General features: G+C 31.4%; 1 protein-coding gene across 4 annotated transcripts in view; it reads left to right on the top strand.

Annotated features, from left to right (window-relative positions):
* LOC129946802 (cytosolic carboxypeptidase Nna1) overlaps positions 1-15,810 on the top strand; it is a 261,648-nt gene that overhangs the window by 209,548 nt on the left and 36,290 nt on the right. For all 4 annotated transcript variants that reach the window (XM_056057138.1, XM_056057136.1, XM_056057137.1 and 1 more), the window contains 3 exons: positions 2,409-2,555; positions 3,012-3,135; positions 3,316-3,453. In XM_056057138.1, the coding sequence (XP_055913113.1) occupies positions 2,409-2,555; positions 3,012-3,135; positions 3,316-3,453 (409 nt within the window). The remainder of the gene's footprint in view (positions 1-2,408; positions 2,556-3,011; positions 3,136-3,315; positions 3,454-15,810) is intronic.

Genomic DNA, 15,810 nt, shown 5'->3' with positions numbered 1-15,810 from the left:
TAAAGGACCAAGGATAGATCCTTGAGGAACTCCTATATTGACAGGAAGAAACGAAGACATTTTACCTTTACTCGATACGGCTATAGCAAATCATTAATAATATAGAGAACAGTAAAGGACCAAGGATAGATCCTTGAGGAACACCTATATTGGCAGGAAGAAACAAAGACATTTTACCTTTACACGATACGGCTTGCATGCGATTAGTCAAGTACGAATAAATAAGATTTTTGGTTGTGTCAAAAAAATTGAAATAAGTCGTCAGTTTATCACAGAGAAGGCTAGAGTTAACGCAATCAGATGCTTTGGAGAAGTCAAGTAGGGTTATCACAGTTGTATTATTATAGTCTAAATCTTGTCTTATACCTCCAGAAACTTTTAAAAGGGCTGAGATGCAGCTGTATCCAGATCTAAATCCTGATTGAAGAACGTTAGGAAGACGTGTATCTTTAATATAATTTTTGATCTAGTTACTTAAGATAGTTTCAAAAGCCTTAGATAAAAAAGGAAGGATAGCCATTGGTCTGTATTCCATTTCCTTTCCTCGTTTAGGGATGGGTATAACTTTAGATTTTTTCCAGGAGGTGGGATAGATGGAGGCCATTATGATGGTGTTAAAAATGTGGGTTATGTGAGGAAGTATGAAAGGAAGAAGGATTTTTAAAAAGTCTGGGTGTATGTTGTCAAGTCCAGTTTTTCTCCGTCGATGCAAGAAGTGTTTACGTCATATGATTTGGCTATAATTCACAAAGCCTTTATACTTTGGAAACTAAAGTATAGCTTCCATATTTGGGCAAGTGCTTTAAAAAAACAAATGTTTTTTTTTAATTCAAAACAGAGTTCTAAAAAATTACAAGTGTCTAACTTAAACATCTGTATCAATTGACTGCATCTGACAGATTTTTATCTTCCGTAAGGTTTAAAATGACGTCCTGACTAATGAAAATGACTTTTGGACATGTACAAAACGACGTTTTGACTAAAAAGGATGTGATTGTTTCGAAATTTGCTTGTTACTTCTAAAAATTGTAATTTCTTGGTAAAAGCTCTGTGTTTAAATCATAAGAAATTACATTTGACAAGTAAAAATGACTTTTTAAGCGTTAGAAACTGACTTTTGACTGTTAAAAAATTAACATTTTGCTTGTTAAATATGTTGAAGTTTTTTTCTTAAAAAATCACTACTAAATTTCATCTTTTGGGTTTTCATAAGAATCTTTCGACTATTTGAAAATATTGTAATGGGTCCGATTTGTCAAATTGAAAATTTTGACATTTCTCGAAGTTTCAAGGTCCCTAGAGTCGAAATCAAAGATTTTTAGAAAGATGTAGGTGCGTGCGTGTGTGCGTACGTTCATACGTCCGTACGTTCGCGACGTTTTTTTCGTCGTATATAGCTCAAGAACCAGAATAGATATCGATTTCAAATAAATTTTGCTATACAATAAGACAGAAAGATTCAGAAAGGGCTCTCAAGAAAATTGTGTGGGTGTTTTTTTTACCATAGCAGTTTGAAAAAAAGGTGAACATTCAAAAAAATCCATTTTTTATAAATCAAAAAAAGTGAAAAAAATGTGTCACCTCTAAAATTTTACGACCAAAATATGATTTCATCTCTAAAACAATTTTGTACAACGAAGAATAATGTTTTTGACTTCTGATAATAATAATAATTCTGATAATAATTTAGGCTTTAAATTTATTTTATCTCATAGGAAATATTGTTTTCAACATTCTGAAAAATGTTGAGAAAAATTTGAATTGACAGTTTTTTTTACAAAAAATTAAAATCTAAAAAAAAAATTAATAAAAGTTGGTAAAAATTGATTTTCGACTCAAATATCTTTTCAAAAATTGTAGATATTGGCTTAAAACTACTTTTATCTTTCAAAAAATATTGTTGTTAACATTCAGCGAAATTTTGAAAAAAATCAAAAATTTACTTTCCACTCAAATAGCTTTTCAAAAATTAAAAATATTGGCTTCATACTAATTTTATTTCACAGAAAATATTGTTTTCAATATTCAGCAATTTTTTTATAAAAATCCAATCCCTTTTTTTCATAAAAAATAAAATCTACAAAAAATAGTACGCAAATTTGGCAAAAATTGATACGAGTACAAATGGACAAACTTTTTAGCAAGACAAATTGACAGACGGGATGGGAAGTTATCAGTGTGGGTCGCATCCCAGCGTCTTTTTTAGATTTTAAATATGGTGACATTTGCTTAAATATTCTATTCTAATTATTCAATTCCACATAAAACAACCTGGGCCATATATTTTGGTAAATGTCTATAAAATGAAATAATAATTTGAACAACAAAATCCTCCTACATTATGTATACTGGACAGTGAACATATCTCATATGTTAATGATGATTCAATTTAATTTTACATTCAACAGATTCTCTATTGTTAACTTGGTTAAATCGGACAGCCTTTATAACGAGGGTATGCGACCCTTAATGTACTCAACTACCAATGCCAGAGTTATCGGCCAGGGCTGGAGGCGTTGTGGTGAAAATATTTGTTACTACCGCAACGATGATGAGTAAGTTTGAGTACCTATATCCCGAATATGAATAATAACCGAACGACCACTGGATGATGATGACAGAGGAAGCCGTATACGGATCACACAGACGTATAGCAAACATCAGACATTTTCATACACATATATCTTTGTCCGGCATTTTCTCCAAAAACCGAATATCCTGCCGTCAGCTGAGACATTTTATACATACACATACAGTGTATTATTTGGTAAGGCTGAAAAGGATGAAAAGGAGGAAGTTCTTGGATAATGATGATGAATTGTTATGGTTTTGGCTTCGTGCGTGCGTGTGACGGCGGCGGCGGCCGGCGGTCAGTGGTCGGCAGTGGTAGTTATATTGTGCTTTAGGCCTTGAGCCTTTTCATTTTCCATTTTCCATATATAGGAACTATGCATACAAATAAGAACAACAAACTTAACCAACAACACTTGTTATTGTTTGCTCTTTTGCAGGAATTCAAATGAGGAAGACGAGGACAATAGTTCATATACGCTGACGTTTAATATTGAATTTCCCCATGACGATGATACTGTTTATTTTGCCCATAGCTATCCTTATACCTATACAGATTTACAGGTGAGTTTTATTGTTATACGGTCGATGATGATCATCATCAGAGCACCACAATACCAAAACAGAGTAGGGTAAGGAAAAAAGGAATAAAAGAAAGTCCTTCTATATCCTATCTTATTTGTTCATTATTGTTATCGCCTAATGTTAATGAAATTTTGTTTTTATTTTTCTTTCATATCACAGGATTATTTGATGGCAATTCAAAAACATCCTGTAAAATCGAAATTTTGTAAATTAAGACTGCTGTGCAGATCGCTAGCTGGTAATAATGTTTACTATTTAACAGTGACTGCACCAACTACAGATGAGGAGTTAATGAAGGTAACTATTAGATTTTTTAAAAATTAATTTGGTTAAAAAAAAAAGTATTTTGCAAATGAAATTCGAAAAAAACACCCTGTCATCAATTATATTATAAAAATATTTCATTTTATTTTAAAGAAGTTTTACGTTAAAAGCCTATGAGTAAGAAGTTCCAGAAATTGTCAAATTGGTTGGCTGGAATGGAAAACATAGATTATTTTTGACTAAACAAAAAGACTTTCATAGTTTTTTCATTTAAAAAAGCCTAGTTTTGGAAAAAAATTACCAAAAGAAAATTTCATAAAAATCTATCGAGTCGTTGTTAAGAAAAGGATAAAGTTCAGGCAGACGGACGGAATCTTTGGACCCACTTTTTTTTACTTCTAGAGTTCGTAATGCGTTTGATTATACGAATGCAAAACTTATCATATATAGGGTGTTCAATTAAAGGCGGATCGATTTTAAAATTTAAATTTAAAATCAATAAGGTTCCATCTTTATTTGAGAGCCTTATAAATGAAACTATGTGTTTCGCTGAATGGGGCGCTTTCGAAAGGTCCAGTTTTCGATGATTTTGCCGCATTAACCAGAATCAATTTAACTGATAGAATCGATTATATAGTGTTTGAGAGCCATGATGGTTTGCGTCTTATTCGCATAGCCTTAGGATTTTAGAAAGGCTCAAGAAAAAAATCTCACAGGCGCCATCCAAGACCTGGAGCAGAATATCAATTATGTCTTGAGATGGGGGGCACGTAGAGTCATCCTATGTCTTCGGTGACCATTTCATTCAATTTAGTGTACAACTTGATAATGATCGACTTATAAAGATTGATTTTGAAGTTGCGATTACCTGGCCAGCATCATTTTTGAAAAAGTAAGAACCGATAACGCAACCAGCCTAAAATCCACACCAAACGCAAAGTCCTAATTTAAATATTTCACATAGGCGTTCATCCAAAAATGGGCATTATCACTAAAGATGATTTTCCGACCAAAATTGGGATCAACTGTCAATTGCTCGAAACACTAAAGGGTCCTGCACATGAGAGCGAACAACATTTCAAAAAGTCAATTTCAAACAAAAACACATTTAAAGTATAAGAAACCAATTGACACTTATGTTAAGATAATAAAATTTGCATTTAATTCTCTAAAACAAGACAATTTTGTAAAAACAATTTAGTAGTAATGAATTGCAGTGTGGTTGCTACGAACTGTCAAACTTTATTCGCGTTCCACATACCATCCACACTGCAACGAACAAATTTTTCGAGCTCAACTTAACCTCAAAATTATACCACTCTTGTTTTGTTTGTTGAAAAGGGTAATTATAAATTTACAATTAGTCAAAATATGCGAACATCTACAGTTCGCAGTTCGTAGCTCAAGTGCAAGATGCTTAAAGTTTTATTATTTGCACGTGTTCCTTGACGCAGTAAAGCACTATTCACATGAGCACGAGCAACGAATGAACGAATATTCGTCGATTTTGACATTTCTTTCACATGAGAGTTTTTAATTCGTCGCGAATAAAGTTTGACAAGGAGCCACAGCCAAACACCATTCACCACCGAATCCAAAACAAGAATGATTTTTTAGGTTAAGTACGCGCGATTATTTTATTCGTTGCGAGTGTGGATAATGTGGAACGCGAATAAAGTTTGACAGTTCGTATCAACTACTATTTTTTTCTCGACGAATAAACTCACATTTTGTAATTTATTCGTCGTTCGTTGGTCGCGCTCATGTGAATACTACTTAACTTGCCATGATGATTTTTTTTAAGTGACTGATCAAAAAAAGATATTGCGTCAAAAAGTAATAGAAACAATATGGCTGCCACGTGCTGTCAAAATCAACATTTTACACATAGAAAAGGTTTTCGAATTTTTCTTTCCGGGACAGATCGCTTAGAAGATATGACCGGTTCAAAAAGAGGAATTACTAATATTTCGACATCCGTTTATTAAAAAAACGCTATGTTATTCTTTATAGACAACTTCAATTTTTAATTTGTTCAGGAAAAATTTTAATATGTAAAATTTAATTCTTCTTATACGCTAATAATAATAATTGAAGAGCGATCTGTCACAAGTTTGAGGTGTAAGGTTTTGTCTATTATTAGTCGTTTTTTAATGATAGCCCACAAAAATAATCGGTGTACAAAATAAAATCCCCTGAATGCGTTCAAATCAAAATTCTTAGAAATTGCGTTGAGTTGTCAGTTTTTAGAAAGAAACAAACTACGAGAATGACACTTTAAAGAAAATTGAAAAAGAGGTTGGAATTCGACCCCATCTGTCAAATGGATATTTCTAAAAGTTTTACAAAACTCTTTAAACTCTTTTGGAAAACAAAACATAGTCATTATCCTTTTTCGTCCCAAAGTTTTTTTTAGATTTGTGTACTTTATTGTCAAAAATTGTCAATACGACATTTCTAAGAAATATGAAAGTTATATAAACGTTGATTTTTTAAGAGCTTGAGAACTTTTTAAAAAAAAAAAAACGCATAAAATTTGCAAAATCTCATCGATTCTTTATTTGAAACGTTAGATTGGTCCATGACATTTACTTTTTGAAGATAATTTCATTTAAATGTTGAACGCGACTGCGTCTTAGGTGGTCCATTCGAAAAGTCCAATTTTGGGTAACTTTTTCGAGCATTTCGGTCGGAATAGCCCGAATTTCTTCGGAAATGTTGTCTTCCAAAGCTGGAATAGTTGCTGGCTTATTTGTGTAGACTTTAGACTTGACGTAGCCCCACAAAAAATAGTCTAAAGGCGTCAAATCGCATGATCTTGGTGGCCAACTTACCGGTCCATTCCTTGAGATGAATTGTTCTCCGAAGTTTTCCCTCAAAATGGCCATAGAATCGCGAGCTGTGTGGCATGTAGCGCCATCTTGTTGAAACCACATGTCAACCAAGTTCAGTTCTTCCATTTTTGGCAACAAAAAGTTTGTTAGCATTGAACGAAAGCGATCGCCATTCACCGTAACGTTGCGTCCAAAGGCATCTTTGAACAAATACGGTCTAATGATTCCACCAGCGTACAAACCACACCAAACAGTGCATTCTTCGGGATGCATGGGCAGTTCTTGAACGGCTTCTGGTCGCTCTCCACTCCAAATGCGGCAATTTTGCTTATTTACGTAGCCATTTAACCAGAAATGAGCCTCATCGCTGAACAAAATTTGTCGATAAAAAAGCGGATTTAAAGCGCGAAACACATTTCGAACCGAACCCTGATTTTGGTAATAAAATTCAATGATTTGCAAGCGTTGCTCGTTAGTAAGTCTATTCATGATGAAATGTCAAAGCATACTGAGCATCTTTCTCTTTGACACCATGTCTGAAATCCCGCGTGATCTGTCAAATACTAATGCATGAAAATCCTAACCTCAAAAAAATCACCCTTTACATATGAAAAAATATGTTTGATTTCTTCTTTTTTTATTTGGAAGTATTTTAGTCAAAAACCAATTTTTAGTAGCATTTTTTGTAAGTTTTTATTTTTGTAAGCAATAAACTATAAAATGATTTCGTCTAAAAACTTGAATTAATGTTGACAACAATTTTAAGATCAATACCTTTAATTTTTCTGAAGATACATATTTAAGCCGAAAATCAATATTTACCAATTTTAGAACGCGTTTTCTTATTATTATGTATTTTGTCCAATTCTGGTTTTGGGGATAGATTGAGAGAAGTAAAAGTCGTATTCTTGCAGGGCTCAAGTTATTTATTCATATTTTTTGTAATTTTAAAGTTAAATATAAAAAAACTGATTTATAAACTTTGGTTAAGCAGAACACCATAACATCAAACAGGAATATCTTGAAATTGCTTACAAGGTATAATAATTAAGGACCTTTTAAATATATCGCATAGGGTAGCCATTTCTTCTTTGTTCTGCGAATAACCGATATATGAAGTTAAAGAGAAAATTGGGGAAAACTTCTCCAAATAATTAAACTTCATAAAGTATTTTTGTTGACCGAAAACAACATCGCAATGGCATCTCAAGCAAACGAATTGAAGTCCATCATCGACGGCTGTTTTGTCGAGCACTTAAAAAATATCGCGACAGAAGACGACGTCCTAGCTGTCACCGCTGACATTCAGCTCTTACGGGCTCAAAACGAGCGCCTTACGGAGCGGTTAGCTGTCATTGAGAGCTCCTGCGAAGCACTTGACAAGCAAATCGAACTTTTAAACCAAAAATCACATGAAAACGCGGTTGTAATGCATTTACCGTCAGACGAGAAGACAGACATGAATAGTCTAGCGAAACAAACCTGTCTTGGCCTTCTCAACCTAAATGAAAATGCAGAGCTACCTTTGATAAATCGCAACAATTTGTTAATCGTTACAACAACAAAACGATAAAGGTGTTAAACTTCAATAACGGAGAAACAGCACAAAAAACTATAGTAGCAGCCCCGAGATTAAAAAAACTCCGGAATTGTGGTGCACCGAGAAAAATCTTTACTTTTCCGAAAGAAGAGGAGAACACTTTATATCAAATCAAAAGAAAGCTAATGGAGATGAAGAAGAATCCGAATGTAAATATTCAAATCAAATGCGCAAAACTTAAAATCGACGATTTTTCAATTACACACGACTCGCTACGAGGATTAAAAATATCAACAAATGACGAGCTGTCATTGGTCAAGAGGAATTTTGGTGAAGATGCAATGTGCTTTTTTGACAACGTCATCGTAAACCAGAAAAACCCTCATGTCACTGAAGCGCCATCTGTGAACTGTGAGTCCGTTCGCAAACAATCGTCATGGTTTGGGTACGAACTTTAAGCAACATCATTCAACATAGGATAGAGATGCCGTCTGCCTTTTAACTAATTCTAATTTAAAAATCTTCTGCTATAATATTACAGGGCTCAAAAATAAATTATTTATGCCAGATTTGTTCAAATCAATATCAAACTATGATATATTTATATTATAAGAAACTTTTGTAGAAGATGGTAAAGAGTTGCAATATTGCAAGTATTTTGAAAATTTTCATTTAAGATGAATATCGGCTGTTAGAAATAATAGGCTTGGTCGAGCTAGCGGTGGCATGTTGTGTGGAATCAAAAACAACATTTTTATAAAACATATCACATTTAAAGTTATCGACAGTTTTTAATAGTTCCTATTTAACTTAACTATAGTAATTGGAATTCTGACTTTGAAGAACTACTTAATTTCTTTTGAAAATATGAAAATATTCTATTAATTGGGAACTTAAACGGCAGGATATCGAATTATCAGAAATCTCTCTTTATGAACAATGGATATTTTTATATTGAAAGAAACTCTTTAGACGAAACCATAAATACAAACGGAAACCGTTTGATGGATTTGATTGACGATTTTGTGGTTTTTATCTTAAATGGTATTAATGGGAATTTCACGTTTATATCGTCACAGGGTTGCTCTGTCATTGACTACTGCCTTGTAAAAGGTGAATGGCTAAATATCGTGAAAGTTTTTTTAGTATTGCCTGCCAACTACTCAATACACCTGCCTATCTATGTCTCCTGTGAGTTTAAACCTCAAGAAAGTTTTATTAGAACTCGCGAAGAAAATTTCAATACAAGACTTCGTTGGAACGAAAAATAATGTGAAGTTCGCAAAAGTAACTTAAATCAGTATTCAGCTAATTTGCTAAATCAAATAACGTCCAAAATAGATGTAGCTACAAATTTTGTTTTTCAAACTATAAGACTGTCTTCGGTCAGCTATTCAAATAATAATAGAACAATTTTTAAATCTAGCTGGTATGACAACGAATACAGAAAAAGTAGAGAGAGATCGTTTAAGTTCTTAAAACTCTTTAGAGATTCAAATGATGTGTTTTATAAGACTTTATATCTACATGATAACAACGCTTATAAAGATTTATGTAAGCAAAAAAAAAGAACTTTAAAAAAAAAACTGCATCAAATTTGGTTGGTAGTCATGACTCTAAAGCTTTCTGGGCCAATGTGCGCATTTTGAGTGACCGTAATAGGTCAGTTATAAATCCCATTGAAGTGGATATACTGGAATTGCACTTTGAACAACTTTTCATAGCTGATTCATGCCAAAAGTCTATAAGCTTTGCACTGCCTTTTATATATATTGAAGAATTAGACGTTCCATTCTCAATGTTAGAACTGGTTGTTGCGCTAAAAAAAATGAAGAACAACAAGGCTGCAGGGCTGGACTGCATACCAGCTGAGTTCTACAAAAACGCCACCTTGCAGTTTTTAGAATTTATTTTAGTGATCTTTAACAAAATGTTTGAGGAGGCGCAGTTTCTAGGAATTTTCCAGTCCTCATCTATTTCTGCAATTTTTAAAAAAGGTGACCCAATTTTACCTGAAAACTATAGAGGTATCTTTGTGCTTAGTTCTCTAAGGAAATTATTCACCCAGATCCTCTATTCCAGGCTTGTACTCGTAAGATGGGTCGAACAAAACAACAAAATGAGTTGCTTTCAGGCGGGCTTTCGAGCTAATCTTTCGATACTTAGAGAAACAATATAATCTTTACTCTTTTTTCGTTGACTTAAAATCAGCATTTGACACCATAAACAGAAGATCTCTACTATTTAAACCTGCAGCTATCGGGCCATCGACAAAATTTATCCGAACCTATGAGCAGCTGCTCTCAAATAAGACAGCTGTAGTTTCAAATGGTAGTACCAAATCGAAACCGTTTAGTTGTAATACAGGTGTGCCTCAAGGCTGCATTTTAAGCCCGCTTATCTTTTCACTATTTATAAATAATATTGATGACTATATCCCTGGTGGTGTTACTTTTGGTGATTTAGCTATTAAATTTTTGCTTTACGCCGATGACTTGGCGATTTTTACTGATAATGCAGTCACACTTCAGCTTCAAGTAAACAAATTAAAACAATTTTGTGATCTTTGGAATCTCCAAATAAACACCTCAAAGTCGAAGATTATGGTCTTTAGGTCCCAACATCGTAGCATTAGAACCGACCGCAACTGGACCGTCAATGGTTCCAACTAAGAAGTGGTGAAAGAATTAAAATATTTAGGCTACACATTAACTCATAACCTGAATTTTAGTGTTCACATAAAAGATAAGGTGAGAGTTACAAAAACTGCAATAAATTGTATGTGGTCAAACTTTTTTAATAATAAACTTTTTGATCCTACGTCTAAGTTCAAAGTGTTATGACTTTTTATTTTTTTTAAAGTCTGATTTACTTTTAGTTTTGAATTATTTCTACTTCAGTATTTTAAAAACTAGACCGTTATATTAACTTCCCATAGGAAGTTATTGTAATGGGTCCGATTTGTCAAATTGAAAATTTTGACATTTCTCGACGTTTCAAGGTCCCTAGAGTCGAAATAAAAGATTTTTAGAAAGATGTCTGTGCGTGCGTGTGTACGTACGTTCGTACGTCCGTACGTCCGTACGTCCGTACGTCCGTACGTCCGTACGTTCGCGACGTTTTTTTCGTCGTCCATAGCTCAAGAACCAGAAGAGATATCGACTTCAAATAAATTTTGTTATACAGATAATAAGGCAGAAAGATGCAGAAAGGGCTCTCAAGAAAATTGCGTGGGTGGTTTTTTTACCATAGCAGTTTAAAAAAAAGGTGAAAATTTTGGTTAACCCTAAATATCTTACGAACCAAAAACTCTAGAGACTTGAATTTAATTTTATATAATAAACTGTATCGTGATATCAAAGAAATATATTTTTGGAAAAAAATCTATCTAACGGTTTTTTTTCTAAATCAAAAAAAACTGAAAAAAAAAAATTTGTCACCTCCTAAATTTAAAGACTAACATATAATTTCATCTCCAAAACAATTTTGAGCAACGGAGAATAATGTTTTTGAAATCTGATAAAATTTTGAGAAAAATCGAATTGACAGTTTTTTTTATAAAAAATAAAAATCTAAAAAAAACATTACTCAAAGTTCGTAAAAATTAAATATCGATTCAAATATCTTTTCAAAAACTTAAAATTTAGGCTTCAAACTTATTTTATCTTATAAGAAATATTGTTTTCAACATTCAGTAAAATTTTGAAGAAAATCGAATTGGCAGTTTTTTTTACAAAACATAAAAACCTAAAAAAAAAAATTAATAAAAGTTGGTAAAAATTGATTTTCGACTCAAATATCTTTTCAAAACTTTGAGATATTGGCTTAAATTTTCTTTTATCTTTCAAAAAATATTGTTGTCAACATTCAGTAAAATTTTGAACAAAATCGAATTGACAGTTTTTTTATAAAAAATTAAAAACCGAACAAAAATTAACAAAAGTTGCTAAAAATTGATTATGGATTCAAATATCTTTTCAAAAACTTGAAAGTTAGACTTCAAACTTATTTTATCTTATAAGAAATATTGTTTTAAGCATTCTAAAAGATGTTGAGAAAAATCGAACTGACAGTTTTTTTACAAAAAATAAAAACCTTAAAAAAAATTTATAAAAGTTGGTAAAAATTGATTTTCGACTCAAATATCATTTCAAAAATTGTATATATTGGCTCTTAACTACTTTTATCTTTCAAAAAATATTGTTGTTAACATTTAGTAAAATTTTGAAAAAAATCGAATTGATAGTTTTTGTACAAAAAATTAAATACCTAAAAAAAAATTAACAAAAGTTGGTAAAAATTGATTTTCGACTCAAATATCTTTTCAAAACTATAAAATATTGGTTTCAAACTAATTTTATCTTATAAGAAATATAGTTTTCAACATTCGTTAGAATTTTGAAGAAAATCGAATTGAAATTTTTTACAAAAAATAAAACTCTAAAAAAAACAGTACTAAAACTTGGTAAAAATTTACTTTTGACTCAAATAGCTTTTCAAAAATTAAAAATATTGGCTTCAAACTTATTTTATTTTACAGAAAATATTGTTTTCGATATTCAGTGATTTTTATATAAAAATCCAACAGTCCGTTTTTCATAAAAAATAAAATCTATAAAAAATAGTACGCAAATTTGGTAAAATTGATACTAGTACATATAGACAAACTTTTAAGCAAGACAAATCGACAGACGGGATGGGAAGTTATCAGTGTGGGTCGCATCCCAGCCTCTTTTTTTTTTAATTTGTTGCTTCAAATGCAAAAATAAAATATATGTTTTAATATTATGGAATCTTTGAGTAACAAAACTTACCTCACCTCTTATCGAATATCTGAAACAAAAACAAATTAATTAATATTTTATTTTGTATTAAAAATAATATTTTCCTAACAATCAAATTTGCTTTAAAACTTATTTCAACTCCCACTTTCAATAATTTTTGGAAATTTTCTTCACTGTATGCTGCCATTTTTATACTTGAGTCGAGTTCTTTTTTTTAAACAGAACATTTTCAATTAATTGAGTGTCTCATCTGTCAAAAAAGGGGGAGTTCGCATGATTTTAAATTCGAAACAAATTCAAACGGTGATGATCTGATGGTCTGATTTGACTTTAAAAAAACATTATTTTGGCATGGAAGAATGTTCTCGTCACCAGTGCAGAATTCTGAAAATATTTGTATGGCAAAAACGTTGTGACTTATTTTAAAATGTATCATATTCCCTTAAGTGGATCATGCCCTAATTTCCCCCTCCAACGAGATTTTACAAAATGTCTTTTCTCCTTTCAAAAAACCAAAATACACTTTAAAGAATAAGTCTCAGAGCGGTGTCAAAAAATATTGACGTTTATGTGTAAACTTCTAAGTGGTACTAAGAATTTTATCTTTCCTTTATATCAAAAATAAGATAAAGTGAGTGTGAAGAAAACCAAAACCATCTTTTCTTTATTGATTGATAGATAGATTGACATAATACTTTTGACATTTCGTAAGGAAAATTGAATTTTTAAGCTTAAAAGCTATGCCACTATAGCGAAAGAAGACAAAGCATCAGTATTTGGTTTCGTATACCTAAGTCGACAAGAAAAAGACGGTACTGTTGTTTCCATTTCATTTCAGTGTGTAAATAGCGACGACCGAAGACGCCTTAAAGGATATTTTTTTTTTCTTTCATTTCTTTACTTTTCAATCTTCCTCCCCACTAATAATAACTTCGTTTTTCTTTCAAACATCCCCATATTTTTCCTTGTTGTTTTTTTCCTCACAATTTTATCAAGGACCGGAAATTAGTTAGAATACGATTCAGTAACTTCGATGAAGGATGTGCGGTTTTGGTTGAGCTGATTTGAGTCGTGCTGACTGAAAATTGAATCCTTGCCAAATGCAAGACTAACAAATTCTATTTTCTTTCCTTTTCATATTATGATGGACATTTTAGATGATTCAAAGGAAACAAAAAGCGAAACCAAAAGTTTCACAAAAACAACACAATTTCTCTTCTTCTCATCATTTTGTTATTGAATTAAATTGTTGAAGTTAAAGGACAATGGACTAAAGAAGAAGGATGTTGTTGTTTTTTTGAAAAGAGACTGTAGAGAATAGAAAATATAGATACTTGCGGTTATGCATGAGTACACAAACCATGGCACAGACCAAAACCATAGTGTCCTTCCATCTGTTTTCCTTTTTTTACTATTGGTTTAGTTTTTAGTTGTTTACGTAATTGTTTATCTTTTTTGTGGAAAATATATATTTTCCACTTTTCTGGGCACATAGTTAGGTACCTCGATTCTATTATTATGGGTGATGGGAAGGTCCTTGGTACTTTCCTGGTCAATTTCTCACAAACTAAAAAGATAACTGAGGTTTGTTGGTCGTTGAGGGTTTTGGTATTCAAAAAAATAACAAACTTTTAAGTTTGGTTAAGTTCTCGGGAAAAACTATTTTCTTTTTTTTAATAACAAAGTGGTTAGGCTGAGGATGAAGCGAGGGTTAACCGTTTTCGCAATTTCAGGTTTACTTTAAGTTGTTTAAATTGGTTTAAGGGTTTAGGGTTGTGTGGTCAGTTTGAATTTGTTAAGCAATATATTTTTTTCAGACAGGTTATTAGAGTAATACAAAGTGCAAATGGCTAAAAATTAAAATAAATGATAAAACGAGACAACGCAAAGGGTGTTCTTTTAAGAGAGTACGAGTTAAAAAGTTAACGAAACTCCATTTTTTTTAATTGCATTTAGAAGGGAAAGCTGTTTTTACTTTCTGCAACCAAAATTTGCAAGAACTTCGTGCAGTGAAATGACAAAAATTGTTGAGTACAATTGTCTGACAGCTGTCAAATTTCTATTATGATAAAATATAAATAGATAATTGGAATTTAGCATGATTAAAGCGACATTTCCTTAAAAACCAAAATGGCTTTCTTTTATTCTCAAAAACCTGTTTTTCTGACAGTTATTCAATATGTTCATCGTTCATTAACACAATTTTTAACGATTATCTTGTAAATTATCATTTTTCATTTCATAAAAGTGAAGATTTTTTAAAATGAATGATATAAAGAGACAACGCAAAAATTGTTGTTTTAAGAGAGTAAAAGTTAAAAAGTTAACGTAACTCTTGTTTTTTTTTATTGGTTTTAGAAGCGAACTTTCGGCAACCAAAATTTGTAAAAACTTTTTCTAGTGAAATGACAAAAATTGCTATGAGCATTTGTTTGGCAGCTGTCAATTTTCTCTACTGCTATAATATAAATGGAACATTGGAAATTCCATTGTTTAAAGAGACATTTTCTATAAACAAAAAAAGACTGTCATCTTTAAAAAAAACTGTTTTTTTTTTCTGACAGATCTCCAATACTTCACTTAGAATTATATCTTTTGTCATTTCAAGCACTAAGATTTTGTCGTTTATGAACACTTTTTTTAATGATTACCTTACAAATTGACATTTGTACTTGAGGTTTTGTAAAAAAGTGAAAGGGGCTTAAATTTAAAATAAATTATATGAAGAAAAAATACAAAGGGTTTTAAGAAAGTAAACTAAACTCTAATGTTTTTATTTTTTCTAAATTCATTCTGAAGTGAAATTGGCGACAATTTTCGGCAATAAGAATATTCAAACGTTTAAAGTGATATGACAAAACTTATTGAGTAACACTTATTCGATAGCTCTCAAATTTTTATAATTCTATAATAAATTAAACATTTTTGCTTTAATTGAGTTTTTTTTTTTTAATTTGTCGCTAAAAGTTCCACATTTAAAATATGAATTTTTTTTAAAACTAAACACATAAGTTTCTGTCATCTTAAAAAATCTAATTTTTTCTTACAGACCCTCAATTTTTTAGTCAGAATTATAGCTAGCCATTTCAAACACAATTTTTAAAAATGTTTGTTTAATATATGTTTTGCTTTAACATTTTATATTAAAGTTGAAAGGGTGTTTTGTTTAGAAAATATGTACTAAAAAACGAAACACAATTCTTTTGTTTTCTTAATTTATTTAGAAGTAGAA

Source organism: Eupeodes corollae, chromosome 2, assembly GCF_945859685.1.
Source record: "Eupeodes corollae chromosome 2, idEupCoro1.1, whole genome shotgun sequence".
Lineage (NCBI taxonomy): Eukaryota > Metazoa > Arthropoda > Insecta > Diptera > Syrphidae > Eupeodes > Eupeodes corollae.
Note: the sequence above shows the minus strand (reverse complement) of the source record. Positions and strands in the feature narration are given on the sequence as shown.